We start from the raw sequence: 21132 nt of genomic DNA on the forward strand, positions 1-21132 counted from the left end.
TGTGTTACAGGAATGACAGATGGAGTTTATTCCAAGTGTGTGTTGCACAATGCAATGAAAACAGGACAGGGATAGGAGAGAAATGGTAATTAATATACATAAGGCTATTGCAGAATATTGCAAAATGGAATATATGAAATGAAATTATCCAGATATTTGTTTAAATTCCAGTTTTTATTAGAAAAAGTAACTGGTCCAGCTCTGCTTCATTTCAGTTCCCACACCACTCTGTACAAAACCTGATAAGTAAAAAGGATCCCAGGTTTATATAATGGAATCAAATCCGCAAACAGCAAACTGAGACACATTGGATGCGTTAGTAGACTTCTCAATCGGGTAAACTTCAACAGGTAATTTTTAAAATACAAGTTACAGAAATTAACAATCGAGTGCTTATATTTGTCGCTTGCAAGTGCTCGGTGAGAGGCTGCATTTAAGTAAGTGTGTAGATATTACATGGTGATCCACTGGTCAATACTTCAATACCACACACCACATGCTATCAGCGTCAAATGCTGAGCCATATACTGGCTTGGTTCACTAGTCAGGCAAGTCTCAGCAACTTCACACACCTTTACAGGCAAGGTCTCTCACCCTGAGGCAAGAGAACTTTCCCTTGTGTGTCAGGAAACAGGTCTCATGGTTCTCATGATTCAGTCTCTGGCAGCGTATTGAACATAATTCAGTGGCTGCACTTGTAACATTAAAATGGTGACTTCATTAGATTTAAAGCACCGAGACAGAATGTGAAGCATGTTGAATGAATGCAAATCATTCCTTCAGACTATATCTTGAACTAATGAGATATGCTTGTCTCACGAGTTAACCAGCCTTGTTTCACTAACCAACAACCAAGACGTTATGACTGAGATCAACACAAGATTAAAATTGTGATGGCAGTCTAGTTCATTAGCTTCCATTTCCCTTCTCCCAAATGAGTCTGCAACACTTGGACCCTGTTGAAGCAAGCAACAGAAGTCAAGATCCTGACTATTTATCTCAAAAGCAATGGATATTTGGAGTCCCATTAACGACTCCAGGTACCAGCACACACAGAGGTCAAATCAAACTACATGGGCAATTTGGAAGGAAATTCTCCTTTTCCAAACATGGTTGTAAAGATCGCTGGATGCCTGTAACACTGAAACTGCTAGCTCAGAAAAATGAGTTGAAACAAAGGAAGCAGAGAATTGTTCAGAATCTTAATTGGATGTTAAAAGCCATTGAAAAGAGACAGGCTGGCAAAATACGCTGCCATAGGTAGCTTGGATACGCCTCAGTCCACAATATGTTTTGGCCAGAGAATACGTTTTGTCCCAATTTACTACAAATTTCCTTTGTGCAAATTTCTCTCTTGCGGGTATACTTTGTGGAAATCAATACAAATAGGACAAAATCATTCAGAAAAGAGGTGACCACAAGCTGATACCAATCAGATGTAAAGCTTTAGACCAGGGGAAGTTTCTTGGTGGTTGTACAAGGATAGTTGGACGGGGCTCTGGTTAATAACTGCAATCACATGGTCCAGTTAGTTACAGTAGTGATCTCAGTGATGGGAGTGAACTGTATCCTTATTTTCACGACCAAAGCCTCACCTGTTACATCTCCTCATTATCTCTAACATTATTTTGGATTTCGGTATCTGCCATCTCATTTGTCCCTCCTCCAAACTTGAAATAATCGAGCCTGTCTATGAAACAATTAAAGTGTGACAGACCCACTTGCCAATTCTTCTTGCTGACTATTGTGCTGGTTTGCCAAGATAATGATACTCACCACTGATACATGAGACACTTTTGCGACGATGTTAATACTGTACAAGGAGTTTCACTGCACACACTAATGTGAAGCTGGGCCGACTTAGACCATGCAGAAAGCTGTAGGCTTCCAGCAGGAGGTTGAAGGACAGCACCGGATATCAGCCCTGTCACGTGTAAAACTGGCTGGGCTTTGCCTTTGAAAATGACAGCATTTGGCTGATACAAACCAACATGTTACAAAGCACAATGGAAATTATTAAAGAACATGGCCACAAGATTTGCCAAATATACAAATGGAATTTTGTTTTTGGTACTGACGCCTGATTGAAGAAGCAGGCCTTCACACTTACAATGGACAGAATACAGTCACCGAGAGACCACAGCTTCCCCAAACCACGTAGACTAGCAAATGCTGTATTAATTACACTTTAGCATGGGGTTGTTTCATTGGAGACATTCACTTTAATTTACATCAGTCACATCTGATCCAGTTAAGATGTGATGCTACATGGACATTGGAAAAGAATTAGCAGACAGCAGCATTAATTTTAAAATGAAGTTTTATAAACCTGTTCTTTTGAAAGTTTCACAATCCCACAAGTTTTATCCATCAGAAATGTTTGCAGGCAGACAACCCAGAGAACTTGCAAGGTTAGGTACTTGTCCAAGTGCCCTGATATTGGACAAAATAAATCTGTACAGACAGGGTTTGTTTATACAATAACATACCCAGTCATAGATTTGCAATCTTCTCAAAGACTGAAAATAAACAGGTCGAATCAGCAATTAAATTATTAATATTCCACAATGCAAACCATGAATAGTTTTTTTAAATAAATGCTCCACAGTTATAGCTAACTATCAAATGGAACATATTCATTAAAAAATAACAGCCGCCATCTCCCCGGAAAGCCGATCACTGCCGAGGAATTTCATCCAAGTGTGGAAAAGGGGATGCTCAGGAAAACTCCAGCCAAAAACTTCAGAAAACATTCTGAATGTAGAAACATGACAGCAAAGGAAACACAGTCCACGTCACAACTGAAGATTAGACAATCTGCCCACTAAAAGGACATCAGTTCATTCAAACAAATCAACTGCATCTGGGCCACTCTACAACCCATGTTGGATCATTTTAAACGGCAAGACTTTCCAAATCTGATAGAATTTTATTTAATATAAATAACCCCTGATATAGTGACCTACATGGTGCTGTTCCTCCGTTACAAAGTTCAAACCATGTCCGCAAAAACACAAAGGTGAACTGCAACCAGATACAACTTGCAGAAAATTGTCAAAAATACTTTTCAAAAGATCACGTATATTAAACTTATTCATACTAATCACATCTTAATCAGTAACTCGCATACCTAATGTTTGTCTTTTCATTTACAGTTTAAGCCCATCATCAATGTTACCAATTAATTACAGCAAAGCAAATTAAAATGCACTTGGATGTTTCTAATATCCAAATTCATAACATCACATTCCCAGCAGCAAGTTTGGTTCCAGTGGTGAAAACAGAACAAAGTGAAGAAAAGTAGGTGAGGCATGGTGGAAGTGGCTGGACAGTGTTGCCACGATATCTATGGCTCAATACTGAATCACTGTCAATCTTCAGAAATATACCACCACTTTACAAAAACAGCTGACAGGGACCACCGATGTTCCAAAAGGAAGCTTACATACAGCACTGCTTACACTCTGTAACCAAAATGCTTTACAAAACATTAGGGGCTTTCACATTAGTCAGATCTCTTTTCATAGAACTGATTTGGAGCTTAACCCCCCCCCCCCCCCTCCCCCCACCACAAAGTAACTATAACGTTATGAAGCTACTGGATAGTGCTGTCCCTAGTTTGCTGTTTAAAGTAAACCCATGTGGTCTAAACAATAAGATAAACTGTAACCTGAAATAAATTGTAGAAAACTGTCGAGTGAAAAGATTTTTACGGTCCAAGTACATGAAGTGTACACATACTAGTCACATCTTCATCAGTAACTCACACGCTAATGCCTTTCCTTTTCTTTTTAAGCCCATCATCAATGTTACCAATTAATTACAGCAAAGCAAATTAAAGCGTACTTAGATCTTTTTTTTGTGATTTTTAAATATCTGATTGGAGCATTAAATGTCTCCCACAACACAACTTGTGGCCTCTGCAAAATTCTTTAACCCGTGGACTCCCAACATATTTGAAAAGGTGTTTAAATAAACAGCAGTAAATGAAGATCAGAACAGTGCGCAAAAGGTTTCAGTCAAGTGACAAAGTAATAAAAGCGGTTGTGACCAGATACTTTTCAAACTCCTTATCCAATGCTGAATGGTGGTGGCTAGACAACCCTTCGGACTTCAAAAAATCTCTTCAGATAGTAGATCTGTCCAAGCGTCATAGCAACTAATACCAGAGCTTCAAAGAAAGACCACAGGACCACTCTGCTGTTTGTGTTGTCATTGACTGCAGAGAAAACAGAAACAACACGGATCAGGCACAAGAGTCAGAAAATCACATTGAGATACACACAAAAAGCTGCAGTAACTCAGCGGGACAGGCAGCATCTCTGGAGAGAAGGAATGGGTGACGTTTCTGGTCGAGATCCTACTTTAGACTGGTTAGGTACAAGGGAAATGAGACATATAGACAATAATGTGGAGAAATAAAGAACATTAAACAGACTGCTCATCGGGTTCTATATCAATGTCAGATTATATTGATTATTCTCATTTTTAAAAAAAGTGCTGGATTAACTCAGCAGGACATAGAAACATAGAAATTAGGTGCAGGAGTAGGCCATTCGGCTCTTCGAGCCTGCACCGCCATTCAATATGATCATGGCTGATCATCCAACTCAGTATCCCGTACCTGCCTTCTCTCCATACCCCCTGATCCCTTTAGCCACAAGGGCCACATCTAACTCTTAAATATAGCCAATGAACTGGCCTCGACTACCCTCTGTGGCAGACAGTTCCAGAGATTCACCACTCTCTGTGTGAAAAAAGTTCTTCTCATCTCGGTTTTAAAGGATTTCCCCCTTATCCTTAAGCTGTGACCCCTTGTCCTGGACTTCCCCAACATCGGGAGCAATCTTCCTGCATCTAGCCTGTCCAACCCCTTAAGAATTTTGTAAGTTTCTATAAGATCCCCTCTCAATCTCCTAAATTCTAGAGAGTATAAACCAAGTCTATCCAGTCTTTCTTCATAAGACAGTCCTGACATCCCAGGAATCAGTCTGGTGAACCTTCTCTGCACTCCCTCTATGGCAATAATGTCCTTCCTCAGATTTGGAGACCAAAACTGTACGCAATACTCCAGGTGTGGTCTCACCAAGACCCTGTACAACTGCAGTAGAACCTCCCTGCTCCTATACTCAAATCCTTTTGCTATGAAAGCTAACATACCATTCGCTTTCTTCACTGCCTGCTGCACCTGCATGCCCACTTTCAATGACTGGTGTACCATGACACCCAGGTCTCGCTGCATCTCCCCTTTTCCTAGTCGGCCACCATTTAGATAATAGTCTGCTTTCCTGTTTTTGCCACCAAAATGGATAACCTCACACAGGACAGACAGCATCTCTGGAGAACATAGATAAGTGACGTTTCAAGGGTGGGATCCTTCAGACAAAGTGGGGGGGGGGGGGGGGGGAGAGAAAGTTGGACAAGAGAGCTGTGGGCAGGGAAGAGCCTGGCAAGTGACAGTTGAATTCAGGTGGGGGAAGCATTGGGAGATGGTGGGGGAGAAGTCAGTGTCCCGGGACACAAAGTGCTGGAGACCGTGAATCGTTGACGCATCTGTGTCAGGACACTTCTGCCTGACCTGCCGAATTACTCCAGCACGTTGTGTTTCTTTTAGCATAAAGTAGCATCTGCAGTGCTTTGTTTTTACATTTTGTATGCGCATGAAGTGTTCTGATCGTTTTTCCTGTCTATGCCTCCCATAAGTTTATACACCTCGGGTTCCCCTCAATCTCTGGCGTTTGAAAGGAAACAATTCAAGTCCGAACAACCTCTCCCTGTAGCTAACACTTCCTAATCCAGACACCATTCTGATAAACCTCCTCTGCATCCTTTCCAAACCCCTCACCTCCTTCCTGCAATGGGTCAAGAACTACACACAATGCTCCAAATATGGCCTAACAAAAATCCTACAAAGCTGAACATGACTTGCTGCCTTTTATACTCAATGCCCCTACCGATGAAGGCGACTATACCACACACCCTCCTTCACACTATCTATGTTTGATGCCACTTTCAGGACCCAAGATCCCTCTGTACATCAATGCCTTGCCATTAATTGTATACTTTCCCCGTACATCCTAGCACATCTAACCTCTGGGGGAGGCTGCAGCTGCGCAGAAACGAGGCACAAAAGCAGCGATGTACTTACTCGCTCTGTGTATCCGCTCACGCACTTCCATGTACTCCTGTTCATGCTTTACCGCCGTCATGGCCACAGCAAGTTCGTTGATCATTTCTTCCAACTTGTTCTGGTGAGCTTTATGAACAAACAAGATCATTGTGAAAACTTTCTCATCGTGCCGTTACAATTGGTCCATTAAAGCCATTCCTTGCAGCAAACAGCCGATTTTCTGAAGCTCCAAAACGTGCAGGTGTTATCTCAAAAATAATAAGCAAGGCCTTGCTTGAAAAAAATTCCAAACATTTGTCAAATTTTAGTTTTGGGGGGGATTTTGGAAAGTTAAATAATAGGTTTAACCATAAGTAAGTTTCAATTCTATTGTACAATACAAATAGCCATGAAAATATCAGAATCTCCACTGAATGAACAATATGATTGCAATCTCCACCCCCCCCCCCCCCCCCCCCTCCCCTCTGTCGCCCAAGATGGAAACATTAATCACATGTTTAAGAAGGAACTGCAGATGCTGGCAAATCGATGGTAGACAAAAATGCTGGAGAAACTCAGCGGGTGCAGCTGCATCTATGGAGCGAAGGAAATAGGCAACGTTTCGGGCCTAAACCCTTCTTCAGACTGATGTGCGGGTGGAGGGGAGGCGGGAAGAAGAAAGGAAGAGGTGGAGCCAGAGGTCTGAGGGAGAGCTGAGAAGGGGAGGAGACAGTTGGGGCTACCTGAAATTAGAGAAGTCAATGTTCATACCGCTAGGGTACAAACTGCCCAAGCGAAATATGAGGTGCTGCTCCTCCAATTTCCAGTGGTCCTCACTCTGGCCGTGGAGGAGGCCCAGGTCAGAAAGGTCAGATTCGGAATGGGAGGGGAAGTTGAAGTGCTGAGCCACCGGGGAATGTTCCCAGGATGAGACATTCCATACCAGGGGCATCGGAAATGTCCTCTTTCTTCAGGGAACGGGGATTCCCCTCCGCCACCATAGATGAAGCTCACACCAGGGTCTCATCCATACCCCGTAACACTGCTCTCTCTCCCCATCCCCGCACTCGCAACAAGGGCAGAGTCCCTCTGGTCCTCACCTTTCACCCCACCAGCCGGCAAATACAACACATAATCCTCCGCCATTTCCGCCACCTCCAACGTGACCCCACCACTCGCCACATCTTCCCATCTCCCCCCATGTCTGCCTTCCGCAAAGACCACTCCCTCCGCAACTCCCTCGTCAATTCTTCCCTTCCCTCCCGCACCACCCCCTCCCCGGGCACTTTCCGTTGCAACCGCAAGAAATGCAACACCTGTCCCTTCAGCTCCCCCCTCGACTCCATTCAAGGACCCAAGCAGTCGTTCCAGGTGCGACAAAGGTTCACCTGTATCTCCTCCAACCTCATCTACTGCATCCGCTGCTCTAGATGTCAGCTGATTTACATCGGGGAGACTAAGCGGAGGTCGGGCGATCGTTTCGCCGAACACCTCCGCTCAGTCCGCAATAACCAACCTGACCTCCCGGTGGCTCAGCACTTCAACTCCCCCTCCCATTCCCAACCCGACCTCTCTGTCCTGGGTCTCCTCCATTGCCAGAGTGAGCAACAGCGGAAATTGGAGGAACAGCACCTCATATTCCGTCTGGTAACCTTGCGTCCGGATGGCATTAACATTGAATTCTCCCAATTTTGCTAGTCCTTGCTGTCTCCTCCCCTTCCTCAACCCTCTAGCTGTCTCCTCCCACCCTCCCATCCGCCCGCTCTCGGGCTCCTCCTCCTCCCCTTTTCCTTCCTTCTCCCCCCCACCCCCCATCAGTCTGAAGAAGGGTTTCGGCCCGAAACGTCGCCTATTTCCTTCGCTCCATAGATGCTGCTGCACCCGCTGAGTTTCTCCAGCAATTTTGTGTACCACCGGGAGATCAGGTTGGTTATTGCGAACCGAGCGGAGGTGTTCGGCGAAGCGATCGCCAAGCCTATGCTTGGTCTCACCGATGTAGATTATCTAGAGCAGCGGATGCAATAGACGAGGTTGCAGGAGGTGCAGGTGAACCTCTGTCGTACCTGGAACGACTGCTTGGGTCCTTGAATGGAGTCAAGGGGGGAGGTAAAGCGACAAGTGTAGCATTTCCGGCGGTTGCAAGGGAAAGTGCCCGGAGAGGGGGTGGTGCGGGTTGGAAGGAACAAATTGACCAGGGAGTTACGGAGGGAACGGTCTCTGCGGAAAGCAGACAGGGGAGGAGATGGGAAGATGTGGCAAGTGGTGGGGCCACATTGGAGGTTGCAAAAATGACGGAGGATTATTTGTTGTACGTGACGGCTGGTAGGGTGGAAGGTGAGGGCAAGGGGGACTCTACCCTTTTTACGAGTGGGGGGGATGGGGAGAGAGAGCAGTGTCACGGGGCATCGAAGAAACCCCGGTGAGAGCTTCATCTATGGTAGGAGAGGGGAATCCCCGTTCCCTGAAGGATGAGGACATCTCCGATGCCCTGGTGTGGAACACCTAATCCTGGGAGCAGATGCGGCGTAGATGGAGGAATTGGAAGTAGGGAATGGAGTCCTTACAGGAAGCAGGGTGGGAAGAAGTGTAGTCCAGATAGCCATGGGAGTCAATAGGTTTATAGTGGATGTCGGTCAGAAGTCTATCACCTGGGATGGAGATAGTGAGGTCAAGAAATGGTAGGGAAATGACGGAAATGGTCCAGGTGTATTTGAGTGCCAAATGGAAGTTAGTGGTGAAATGGATCATGTCAGTGAGTTGTGTGTGGGTGCAGGAGGTAGCACCCATGCAGTCATCGATGTTGCGGAGGTAGTTCAGGCATAGGGCCCTGGCACGTCCTGAACAAGGATTGTTCAACGTACCCTACAAAGAGGCAGGCATAGCTAGGGCCCATGCATGTGCCCATAGCTACGCCTTGTATTTGGAGGAAATGGGAGGAGTCAAACGAAAAGTTATTAAGGGTAAGGACCAGCTCCGCTAGGCGGAGGAGAGCGCTATTTTGTCTGAAATAGGGATTGGTGGGTTCTCCGGTCGAGGAGGAAACGGAGGGCTTTGAGACCCTTCTGGTGGGGGATGGAGGTGTAGAGTGACTGTACGTCCATATTGAAGATGAGGGGATGGGGGTCTAGAAAACGGAATTCCTGGAATTGAAAACGGGATTTCCTATATAAAAAGAAAAAGGGTGGCTAAGGTGAACGTTGGTCCATTGGAGGGTGAGACTGGAGAGTTGTTGGTGGGGAACATGGAAATGGCAAAGGCATTAAACGAGTATTTTGTATCAGTCTTCACCATAGAAGACACAAAAAATATTCCAACGCTGGATAAACAGGGGGCGGTAGGAATGGAGGAGCTAAATACTATTAAGATCACCAAGGAGGTGGTATTAGGGAAATTAATGAGACTGAAGGAGGATAAATCCCCTGGGCCTGATGGATTACATCCAAGGGTCTTGAGGGAGATAGCGGTGGGGATTGTGGATGCATTGGTGATAATTTTCCAAAACTCCCTGGAGGCAGGAACGGTCCCAGTGGATTGGAAAATGGCCAATGTAACACCTATATTTAAAAAAGGAAGTAAACAGAAGGCGGGTAACTATAGACCGGTTAGTCTAACATCGGTGGTGGGTAAAATGTTAGAGACAATTATTAAAGAAACACTAACGGGGCACTTGGATAAACATGACTTCATCGGACAGAACCAGCATGGTTTTGTGAAGGGGAAGTCCTGTTTAACGAATCTGCTCGAATTCTTTGAGGAAGTAACAACCCGGGTGGATAAAGGGGAACCGGTGGATGTGGTATACTTGGACTTCCAAAAGGCTTTTGACAAGGTGCCACATAAGAGACTATTGCTAAAAATAAAAAATTATGGGATTGGGGGTAATATATTAGCATGGGTAGAGGATTGGCTAACAAATAGGAAGCAGAGAGTGGGGATAAATGGTTCATACTCGGGATGGCAACCGGTAACTAGCGGGGTTCCGCAAGGGTCGGTGCTGGGACCCCAGTTGTTCACAATTTATATAAATGATTTGGAGGAGGGAACCAAGTGTAATATATCAAAATTTGCGGACGATACAAAAATGGGAGGAAAAGTAGGGGATGAGGAGGATAGGAAGAGTCTGCAAAAGGATATAGATAAGCTAGGTGAGTGGGCAACAACTTGGCAGATGAAATTTAATACTAATAAATGTGAAGTCATTCACTTTGGGAAAAAAAATGATAGGGCAAGTTATTTTCTAAATGAGGAGGAGCTGCGTTGTAATGCAACGCAAAGGGATCTAGGGGTATTAGTACATGAATCACTAAAAGTTAGTATGCAGGTGCAGCAAGCAATCAGGAAGGCCAATGGAGTTTTGGCCTTTATTGCTAGGGGGATTGAGTATAAAAACACGGAGGTCTTGCTGCAGCTGTACACAGTATTAGTGAGACCACATTTGGAATACTGTGTACAGTTCTGGGGTCCATACTTAAGAAAGGATGTACTAGCCCTGGAGGCAGTGCAGCGAAGGTTTACAAGATTAATTCCTGCAATGAGGGGATTGACATATGAGGAAAGGTTAAGTAGGCTGGAACTCTACTCTTTGGAGTTTAGAAGAATGAGAGGCGATCTCATTGAAACATATAAGATCGTGAGGGGCCTTGATCGGGTGGATGCACCGAGGATGTTCCCAATGATCGGGGAAACTAGAACTAGGGGACATAGTTGCAGAATAAGGGGGGGCTCTTTTAAAACTGAGATGAGGAAGAACTTCTTCACCCAGAGGGTGGTTAATTTATGGAATTCACTGCCCCAGGGAGCAGTGGAAGCAGAAACTTTAAATATATTTAAGACTAAAATAGATGGTTTTTTAGCTGCCAAGGGGATAAGGGGCTACGGGGAGAGGGCAGGGATATGGACCTAGGTATGGTTAGTATAGTAAGACCTGAGTGATCTCCTGGACAAGTGTCGATCGCCTGGATTGGGGTCGGAGAGGAATTTCCCGGATTTTTTTCCCGAATTGGACCTGGGTTTTTATCCGGTTTTTTGCCTCCCCCAGGAGATCGCGAGGTTCTTGGGGTGGAGAGGGGTGATAGCGGTATAAAGGGGAGGGTAGTGTCTTGTGTTCTGTGTCTTGTGTCTACTGTTTGTGGGTAAGTGTGTCTGTTTAGTGTTCAGCCATGAGCGAATGGCGGTGCGGGCTCGACGGACCTGGTGGTCTACTCTCGCACCTACTTTCTATGTTTCTATGTTTCTACGACGGAGAGCGTGTGAGGTGTCTTGAACATAAGTAGGGAGGGATTTAACCGGGGGGATAGGATGCAGTCGAGGTATGTGGAAATAAGTTCAGTAGGGCACGAACAGGCAGAGACAATGGGTCAGCCAGGACAGTCAGGTTTGTGGATTTTGGGAAGAAGGTAAAATCGGGCCGTGCGGGGCTGGGGAACGATGAGGTTGGAGGCTTGGGGGGGCAGGGAGCCGGAGTTGATGAAGTCAAACATCAATCACATTAATAACTTTAATCACATGTTCATTTTTGTAATAATGAGCAAAATAATGCCATTAATGTGACTGGTAAAGACTGTAGTAAAGATCTCTCATTTTAATGCTAAGAGCAATGACAATAAGTGAAAATTAAAAATAGTTTCTGACCCTAGAATTGACTGACATTTGCAAATATCTTTAGCTGTGATTAAAGACAAGCTAAGAAATAATCACAGCTGTTCACTTTGTAATTTTGCTGTAAAGCTTGCCCATTTTCAAACTTCAACCAGTCACTGAGTTAGTATTGTTAGCATTCACAGCCAGCACAACACTGGGAACACGGTCAATTTCCTATAATCTAGGAGTAAATCATTCATCCACAGATGCGAACAGAGATTCCACAAGCTATTCGCATTCACTAGGAATTAAGGAAACAACATATCAAAAGGAAAGAGAGAGCAAAGAGGTGCATTGAAAAGGTTTACAGGTTGACGTACCATCCCAAGTATTCCCATCACCTGAAGGGAAGGGTAAACAGAAGGGCACGGGATAAATAAAGGTGCAAAGTAAAGGAACAGATAGGCACAAATGGTCAATGAATAAGAAACAAAGTGTATCGATATTATACACGTGCCTCAGGCTTTCACAAGTGCAGTTAGAGATTTGCACCGACAGATAGACCAGACACAGCTGCCAGCTGTCCAGGGCCCACGAGGACGACTTGCACAGTGTTATGAGTCGTAGACCCATTAATAGTTTACAGAGACATACAGCATGGCAGTGGGCCTTTCAGCCCAGCATATACACAACAATCAGTGGACACCCAGCTACATTAACTCCATTTCCCAGTACTTGGCCTGCAGCGCTCAATGCCATGGCAATTCATCCTCATCTACAGAGCTCTTAAACGCTGCTGGGAACTCTCTCTACCACATTCTCTAGCTGTGCATCCCAGTTCTCACTAGGTGAAGATGTTCTCCCTCAAACCCCTTCCAAATCTCTTACCCATTACCCTAAACCTACTTCTTTGATCAAGGGAAAGGATTCTGGCAGTGTACCCATCTCTCTATCCCACATCATTTTGCACACCTCAATCACGTTGGTTCAGATGCAGCAACCCCCCACCCGTGAAATCAGACTGCGCCTCTCCTCATAACCACATAGCTCCATCCAGGCTCCGCCCCAGTGAATCGCCTCTGCACTCTCTCCAGTACTATCACATCCTTCCTATAGTGTGGTGACCAGAGCTGCACACAGTACTCCACCAAGATCTTATCAAGGTTATACAAGACTGAACATAACTTTATAGCTACTGAGGGGCAGTACTCTGTATGCCTTGCTAACTATGCTACCTACCTGCACTGCCACTTCCAAGGATCATTAGACTGGCACTCCAAGATCCCTTTGCTCATCCACACAGCCCGAGCCTAAGAATCATGATGTGTGCCCAAGCACTACTCCCAAGAATATTCCACCTCATGTTTATATCAATTAAACGCCATCTGCCACTTCAGCCCATCTCACCAATATTGGCCTCTAGCCTGTCTTCTCTAATCTTAGCATCATTTGCAAACTTGCTGATCATGTCACTCACATCCATACAGCACTAGTCCCAGCACTAGTCACAAGCGATCAATCAAACGCCACCCCTTACCATCACCATGCCTCTGATTTTGGATGCCGTTTGCCAACAAGTCCAGATAACCACATCCTCTCCACTGCCCTTGACACCAGCATCTGCAGTGCCTTCTTACACAATCCATTCTGTTACCTCTTCATAGAATTCAAAGCCATGTGGGCTCTGATAATTTCCCAACCACTGACGTTACAGATCTCCTGTTACCAGGCTTTTCCCTGCTACCTTTCTTGAAAAGGGAGATCACATTCGTGTCCAGCAAAGATTTAAAAATCTCAGCCAGAGCCCCAGTAACCCCTTCCTTTGAAAAGAGGAACTACATTTGTTATGTAACAGTGACAACAGAGATAGCTGTATGAAACCTAAGGATTAATGTACATGTAAAAGGTTTTTAAACAAAAAGGAAAAGTAAAGACCACAATGAAACAGTGAAATCAATGACTTTTTGCAAGCGGTAGGTTATTAACCATTTTCTATATTTTGAAGCCCTGACCCAAATCTTACAGCATGAGTACTCTGAACCTTGCATCATGGAACAGCTCGAATGAACCAGTTTGTTCCACTTCTCCCATGTAACCTAAATGAAGTCCTAAAGAAAAGTGTTTTAAATTTTTGTTCAATCTGTGGGCCAAAAAGACGCTGAAGTGTAAATAACTTACAAGTTGCCCACAGATTTACATTCATTATGTTCGCCCAATTGTACTTGAACCCCTCTTACACAGTCTAGCTGACACAGAACCATTTTCTACCACAGAAGAGAAGTAGAAATCAAGTAGAAACACAGACTTAATTGTTATACTCCAATACAAAACATTCCGCATTTAAAATAGATCTCTGTCACTGCTAAACAAAGCAGTCAATTGTTACAAGAACTCAACTGGTGCACTAACATCCTTTAACAAGGTTTTTAGACACCCCCTGATCCACATTTATATGACTCCCACCTCATACCAATGGGATATAAATGAAATATCAGAAATCACCACTAATTAAAGCAAAGATTAGATGGAATGTAAAATTTATAAAATGTCAGTAGGAACTTGATCCAGAAAATACTATTTTGGAATAATTTGCTGCCATGTAGTTATTAGTATTGGTTTATTATTGCCACGTGTTCCGAGACCCAACAAAAGACTATCCAGCCAAATCATACCATAGGGTTTAGGGCAAGGGTCGGCAACCTACGGCCCACGGGCCGGATTTGGCCCATAATCCAAAATCATACTGCCCGCATGCGTATTTTTTTCCAATTAGTTTTAGCGACCTGGACGCTACAGCCAGTCCCGGGGACGCGAGCTGATCTGGGAACTGCAGTCAGTCCAGGGGCACGCGAGGGACCTGGGAACTGCAGAAAGCTAATTGAAGAACACATGAAAACTAATGCGAAAAACAACACCAAGTGTCACACTATGGTGATAGATGTGGCCCGCCATCCGCTCACAGACATGGCACTTATACAGAACATGGTTGCCGATTCCTGGTTTAAGGCAATGAGAGGCCCTGTTCAAATGTTGAGGCTATCCCTCTGCCCAAGACTACTCAAGTATCACAATCACTTTCTTCATATCAATATTCAGTTGCCCTTGAAAACTTAACATTTATGAATTCCACAGAATACAATTTGCATTGCCTCCCTTTGTCCTTTAGCACTGGGCTCGGGGTCATTCTATAAACTTGTACAGTCCTCTCTTCTGGGGCAATACACCTTTGGATTGGATGGTACTCCAGACCCAACACTAACTTCACAAAAGACTACTGGTGAGGTTGCAAGATCCCCTGAATATCAAGGTCAGTTTTCCAATTGCCTTTCATTTCCGTTTCAAGTCGCCCACCCTATAGACAATAGATGCAGGAGTAGGTCATTCGGCCCTTTGAGCCAGCACCACCCTTCAATGTGATCATGACCATATATCAATGAGGATAGACAGGAAGTAGCTTGAGTGAAGGATAAACAGACTAGTTGGGCTGAAAGGCCTGTTCAAGTTTCTAATAACTTGAGCTGCTCTTAAGTCTCTGGAGACCAAGGCAGAGGCAGGCATCCACAAGGGCGAGATCTTGGAACCCTGCAGGGAGATTTGCAGTGACTCAGCTGACTGAACCTTTTCCTTTCTTAACTTTTCCTCCAATGATAATATTGAAATTGCTGCAATAGAACTACATTTGGGAAGAAATTTCTCCAGTTTAAGCTGACAATCTGCAAAGAAAATCTAAGCGTTGAAAAAACAAATGTGTACAGCTGTAATCTAGAATGACCCTATTTAATGCGATAAATATCCCTTGCCTGCCCACCACTATTGGAGGCAAGATAGCACTCAATACCCCATCCCGCCATGATGGTCGTGGAATCGCACCTTCTGTCTCCATGTCATGTCCTTTCGGTGCCTCTCCAATGTCAATAGTGAACATGACTATTTTGGGGGTCATGGTAGACATCCTGTTACTGAAACAGAACTTGTATGTTCCATCCATGTGTGCAGCAAAGGTGTACTTCCCACTGGACTCCCGGTCCCCCTTATAGATATTTTTGCCGTCTGGTCCAGTAATCTGCGGGAAACAAAAACAAATTTAATGAAGTTCTGGCAAGTGTAAACTCGGAATGCTCATGGAAGGTGGGAATAAAAAAAAAAAATGCTGGGCAGCATTCAAATGCAGAACTTTCACGTAGATAGTCGCACTTACATTAACCGACCAACAAATTAGCAAACGGAGACCATCTGTAAATAACCATGATCTCTTCCGCAGCATGGAATCACCTTTCACCTAACTAGCCAGCTCAATTGCAGCTCCCTCACTGGTCCATTAGCTGAAATCAGAGCCCTCGATTAAGGCCACAGCTTGGCATCAATGGGGATTATACCATGGGCCTTACAATATCAGAAGAAAATAAGTGAATGCAGTGAAAAGGAACTTTCTGCAACAACCAAATCACTTGAAAATGTCACGGCTGCAGTTATGTTTAGAACTTGAAAAGATGATGTGAAAATCTGATCAATATGAAGTCTTTAAATCAAGCCACCAAAACCCCCACATTGTTGCCCAAACTTATTTTCTAAAAGACATCCAAACTGCAAAAGGCACAGGCAAGAAACCTTCAAGTGTGTTCTCGGGTACTGACATTGGAAGTCACCATAGCCCTGCAGCCTATCAGCAGGGCAATAGATTGCCCACCATCAGAATCCAGGTGTGCCGTGCACTGGTCAGAATGGAGGGACTACCAGCTGAAGTCTAGCCTTCTGAGTTCCCTTAGCTATCTTCTCAGTGTGCTGTGGCACTCTATATGCAAGTAGGTAGAAACAAAGAACTGCAGATGTTGGTGAATATACAAAAGGACACAAAGTGCTAGAGTAACTCAGCAGGTTAGGCAGCATCCCTGAAGAACATGGATAGGTGACATTTCGGGTCGAGACCATGCATGTTTCTTGACCTGCAATGTCATGGTTTTCCAAACCTCATAGAAGCCTTTATTGTTCCGGTCATCATCTTGAACACAGCCCCACATGAACTGACATAATAACAGAAGGAAGTTACTATGGATTCACATCTGTACCACAATTAATAGTTTTTCACTGTCAACCTTTTACTCCATCAGTGCACACTGAAATTACATTACCCAAAGTGTCTAGATGCTGCCAAATAAATGTGGACATTTGAGTGTCCAGTGAAGCAAAAGGGAAGACTTGGAATCTTTTATGCAGCAAGTAGCCACGATTTAGAGCAATATCAAAAGGGTTGTCAAAGCAGATTACTGTAACAACTTTCATAAGATAATGGGAATAGTGCGCGGCTGTGGCGAAAGCAATGTGGAGTTACACCAAGCAAACAGCTGTCAAAGCCACACATCACGGAATTAGCAAGTTAGACAGCAACTGTGAAGTGAGTGGACTGAGAAAATTTTGATTCTGTACAGATCCATAGAGAAGTCAATGGTTCATACCACTGGGGTGTAAACTACCACGGGTCTCGACCCGAAACTTCACCTATTCCTTCGCTCCATAGATGCTGCCTCACCCGCCGAGTTTCTCCAGCATTTTATCCACCTTCAAGCAAAATATGAAGTGCTGTTCCTCCAATTTGCGCTGGGCCTCACTCTAACAATGAAGGAGGCCCAGGGCAGAAAGGTCAGATTGGGAATGGGAGGGGGAGTTAAAGTGCTGAGGCACCGGGAGACCAGGTAGGTTAAAACAGACTGAGCGGAGGTGTTCAGTGAAACGATCGCCGAGCCTGCGCTTGGTCTCACCGATGTAGAGAAGTTGACAAATGGAACAGCGGATAGAGTAGATGAGGTTGCAGGAGGTGCTAGTGAACCTCTGCCGCACCTGGACTCTCCACCAGCGACTCTGCTGACCCTCGCCACTCCACCGCTCACCAGCAGGCCGCAGCCGTCGCCTTACCAGAGTCCCAGGCTCAGCACCGGGCCCACAATCTCCACGATGCAGATTCCCACACCACGGGGCCTGACTGTGCTGGGTCTTACTGTCTCTCCCCCCCACTACAGGAAACCTCAGTGGGGGTTCCACTGGGTCTTCCCCTTTTAGTCAGGTGACCCCAGCAACACCCCACCACTACAATAGTCCTCGTGTTCTCCTCCTCTCTGAACACCCACCACCACCCCCCCCCCCCCCCCCCCTGACCCACCCCAACACCAGACATCGCCTTAGCCTCCATTTATTCACCTGCCTTCCTCCGACCCCAATCCCCACCCTTGCCGTGTGTTCACCAAACCCCTTGACCTCCCCCTTTCTGATACGGAATGGTCTGTCCTCAGCAGAGGCCTCACCTTTGTTCCCCTCCGCCCCCACCTCAACGAGTTCCAGTTCTGCCATGATGTAGAGCTCTTCTTCCGTCGCCTCCGGGCCTTTTTGTATGGGAACGAGACCTCACCACCCAGTGATGACCCCCTCTCCCGTCTCCAACTGACCTCCTCCTCTTGGACTCCCCCAGATGTCCCTCTACCTTCTTTAGATCTTTTCATTTCCAACTGCCGGCGGGACATCAACCGCCTCAAATTTCCACTCCCCTTACTCACACTAACCTCTCCCCCCTTGAACGTACAGCCTTCCGCTAACTGCAGCGACCCTGACTGGATAATCAAACCTGCCGACAAGGGAGGTGCCATGGTAGTCTGGCGCACTGACCTCTACCGGACTGAGGCCAGGTGACAACTTTCCTACTTTTATCCTTGGACCATGACCCCACAAACGAGTACCAGGCCTTAATCTTATACACCATAACTGATTTCATCACTTCTGGCTGTCTAAAGCCTCCAACCTTATCGTTCCCAAACCCTGCGCCGCCCGATTTTATCTTCTCCCCAAAACCCACAAACAGAACTGTCCTGGCAGACCCATACTTTTTGCTTGTTCATGTCCCAACAAATTAACTTCCAAATACCTCGACTCCATCCTATCTCTCGTCCACGCCACATCTGCACCCAGGATGAGGTGTTCCATACCAGGGCAATGATATCCTCATTCTTTAGGAAACGGGGGTTCCCCTCTTCCATTATAGATGAGGCTCTCACTAGGGTCTCCTCGATATCCCGCAGCTCCGCTCTTACTCCCCTCATTCGTAACAAGGACAGAGCCCCCCTTGTCCTCACCTTCCACCCCATCAGCCATCGCATACAGCATATAATCCTCCAACATTTTTGCCACCAACAACGGGATCTCACTACTGGCCACATCTTCCCATCTCCACCCCTTCCTGCTTTCCGCAGAGACCGTTCCCTCTGAAACATCCTGGTCAACTCGTCCCTTCCCACCCAACCACCTCCTCCCCTGCAACCTCACGAGATGCAACACCTGTCCCTTTACCTCCCCCCTTGACTCATCCAAGGTCCTAAACAGTTTTTCCAGGTGATGCAAAGGTTCACTTGCACCTCCTCCAACCTCATCTACTGTATCCGCTGTTCCAGGTGTCAACTTCTCGACATCAGCAAGACCAAGCGCAGGCTCGGCGATCGTTTCACTGAACACCTCCGCTCAGTCCGTCTTAACCTACCTGATCTCACGGTGGCTCAGCACTTCAACTCCCCCTTCCATTCCCAATCTGACCTTTCTGTCCTGGGCCTCCTCCATTGTCAGAGTGAGGCCCAGCGCAAATTGGAGGAACAGCGGTATGAACATTCAGATAATTGCCTTCTCTCTCTCTCCATCCCTTCCCAGTTCTCCCACTAGTCTTACTGTCTCCAACTACATTCTCTTTGTCCCCCCCACCCCTGACATCAGTCTGAAGGATTTCGACCTGAAACGTTGCCCGTTCCTTCTATCCAGAGATGCTGCCTCACCCGCTGAGTTACTCCAGCATTTTGTGTCTACCTTTGCTTTAAACCAGCATCTGCAGTTCTTTCTTACACACGGATCCATAGAAGATCCTATTCCCTCCACAGATGCTTTCAGTCCTGCTGAATTACTGCAGCACTTTAGGTTATTTTTGCTCAAGATTCCAGCATACAAAGTCCCTTGTATATCCACATAACAGTGTTATTAGTGCCTCGAAGGTAGACAAAATTGCTGGAGAAACTCAGCGGGTGCGGCAGCATCTATGGAGCGAAGGAAATAGGCAACATTTCGGGCCGAAACCCTTCTTCAGTGTTATTAGTGCCTCTATTGGTACTGTACAATCCAGATTTCATCCATATTGGGAACAGAATGTTCAATTTAAAAATGGAGTCTAGGCATTTGTCCAAAAGATCCTGACTCCAAAAACTACTTCACATGAGCTTCACTGTACATCACCACAGGAAATTCTTTTCCCAACCCCAAACACTAGATTTCAGAAACCGACTTAACTCAGCTGTAAATAATCTAGGCTTTTGTCTACATTTAATCTTACATTTAAGATTAAAATGTGGGAAAGTTTTGCAGGGTTTGTCCACTGCAGTTAAGGAATACCGAACCTGTAACCGCATTAACACGCGTAAAACAGAAATTAAGATAAATAATGCCCCGTAGTTCACCGCCTTTGCTCGACTTGACTTTGATAAAGGCTCTACAAAAGGCCAATATTTTATTTTATTAGATTTGTGTAGTCGTTTACTCCATGATTAAGTCAAAATGTAAAGTTCTGGAGCCGAATAGTTGGGTCTGTAATTTAGAGGTCCTCTCAATACTATCTCGACAAAATCCACGTATCTTTACATGTTAACTCTTCATCACCCAGAGAACACGATAAGGAACCATTCTTCCATTATTTGATAGTTATTTTTGTATGTCCTTGATCTTTGTATGGAGAAACAAAAGGGTGGTGGGGCTCTTTCTATCACTCCGTCTTGTGATGACGAGTCGTATAGAACACTACTTTACAATAACTTAACCAAATTACCCTGAATACGGTCACGGTTACTTCCTTTGTCAAACTCAGTTTGTACGCTTGCGGGAATAAGTAATGAGGGAGATAACTGCGAACACCCGGTCACCGACATTTCCCCCGACCCTCGCTGCCCGAAGCCACCGACACGCCGTTGAGCAACAGGGCCGGGCGTGGGCCGCCCTCCGTCCGCTGCGGCCGGCGGTGTGGTCCCGTTGGGCGGCCGGGCGGGAGCCAGAGCCCCGGGCCGGGCTGAGAACCGGCTTCCCCGCGATGGGCCGCACCGACCCCCGCCTGCCTGTCTGCGGCCTAGCGCGACCGGCCACTCGCCTACCTCCACGTCGATGTCCAGGAAGCCGCCCTCGGCCACCTCGAAGATCAGCCCCATCTTGGTGCCTGACGTGACCTTCTCGAAGAAGCACTCCTCGGCGTGCGCGTCGATGCTGACGAAGTAGGCGGAGGCGCCGCACAGGTAGGAGAGGAGGCCGAGCAGCACCGAGCTCTCGCCGAGCGTCAACATCTTCCCCGCGGCCTGTCCGCGCCGCCCGCACTGCGCCTGCGCGCCCGCCGCCTGCCACCTCACACCGCCGCCGCCGCCGCACTGCGCCTGCGCGCC

General features: G+C 46.0%; 1 protein-coding gene across 2 annotated transcripts; it reads right to left on the reverse strand.

The window, feature by feature from the left end:
• Nucleotides 1–155: 155 nt before the first annotated feature.
• Nucleotides 156–21093, reverse strand: tmed2 (transmembrane p24 trafficking protein 2). 2 transcript variants are annotated; one of them, XM_033043884.1, is made up of 5 exons: nucleotides 20851–21093; nucleotides 15560–15752; nucleotides 12070–12090; nucleotides 6149–6256; nucleotides 156–4219 (listed from the first exon to the last, which is right to left on the reverse strand). In XM_033043884.1, exons 1-5 carry the CDS (start codon nucleotides 21034–21036, stop codon nucleotides 4095–4097), a joined length of 633 nt encoding a protein of 210 aa, XP_032899775.1. In that variant the 5' UTR covers nucleotides 21037–21093; the 3' UTR covers nucleotides 156–4094. The 2 variants fall into 2 exon arrangements, with proteins under 2 accessions (XP_032899775.1, XP_032899776.1); XM_033043885.1 differs by lacking the exon at nucleotides 12070–12090 and having other exon boundaries at nucleotides 2303–4219; nucleotides 20851–21084.
• Nucleotides 21094–21132: the final 39 nt, after the last annotated feature.

This window comes from Amblyraja radiata, chromosome 25 (assembly GCF_010909765.2).
Source record: "Amblyraja radiata isolate CabotCenter1 chromosome 25, sAmbRad1.1.pri, whole genome shotgun sequence".
Taxonomy (NCBI): Eukaryota; Metazoa; Chordata; class Chondrichthyes; order Rajiformes; family Rajidae; genus Amblyraja; species Amblyraja radiata.

Excerpts from the sequence above, each read along its gene's own strand:
- tmed2 (XM_033043884.1), bottom strand. The coding sequence starts at position 21,036 with ATGTTGACGCTCGGCGAGAGCTCGGTGCTGCTCGGCCTCCTCTCCTAC. Across the intron at positions 15,753-20,850 it reads TCCTGGACATCGACGTGGAG|ATTACTGGACCAGACGGCAA; the intron begins GTAGGCGAGTGG and ends TGTTTCCCGCAG. Across the intron at positions 6,257-12,069 it reads TGATGGGAATACTTGGGATG|CTCACCAGAACAAGTTGGAA; the intron begins GTACGTCAACCT and ends TTGTTCATAAAG.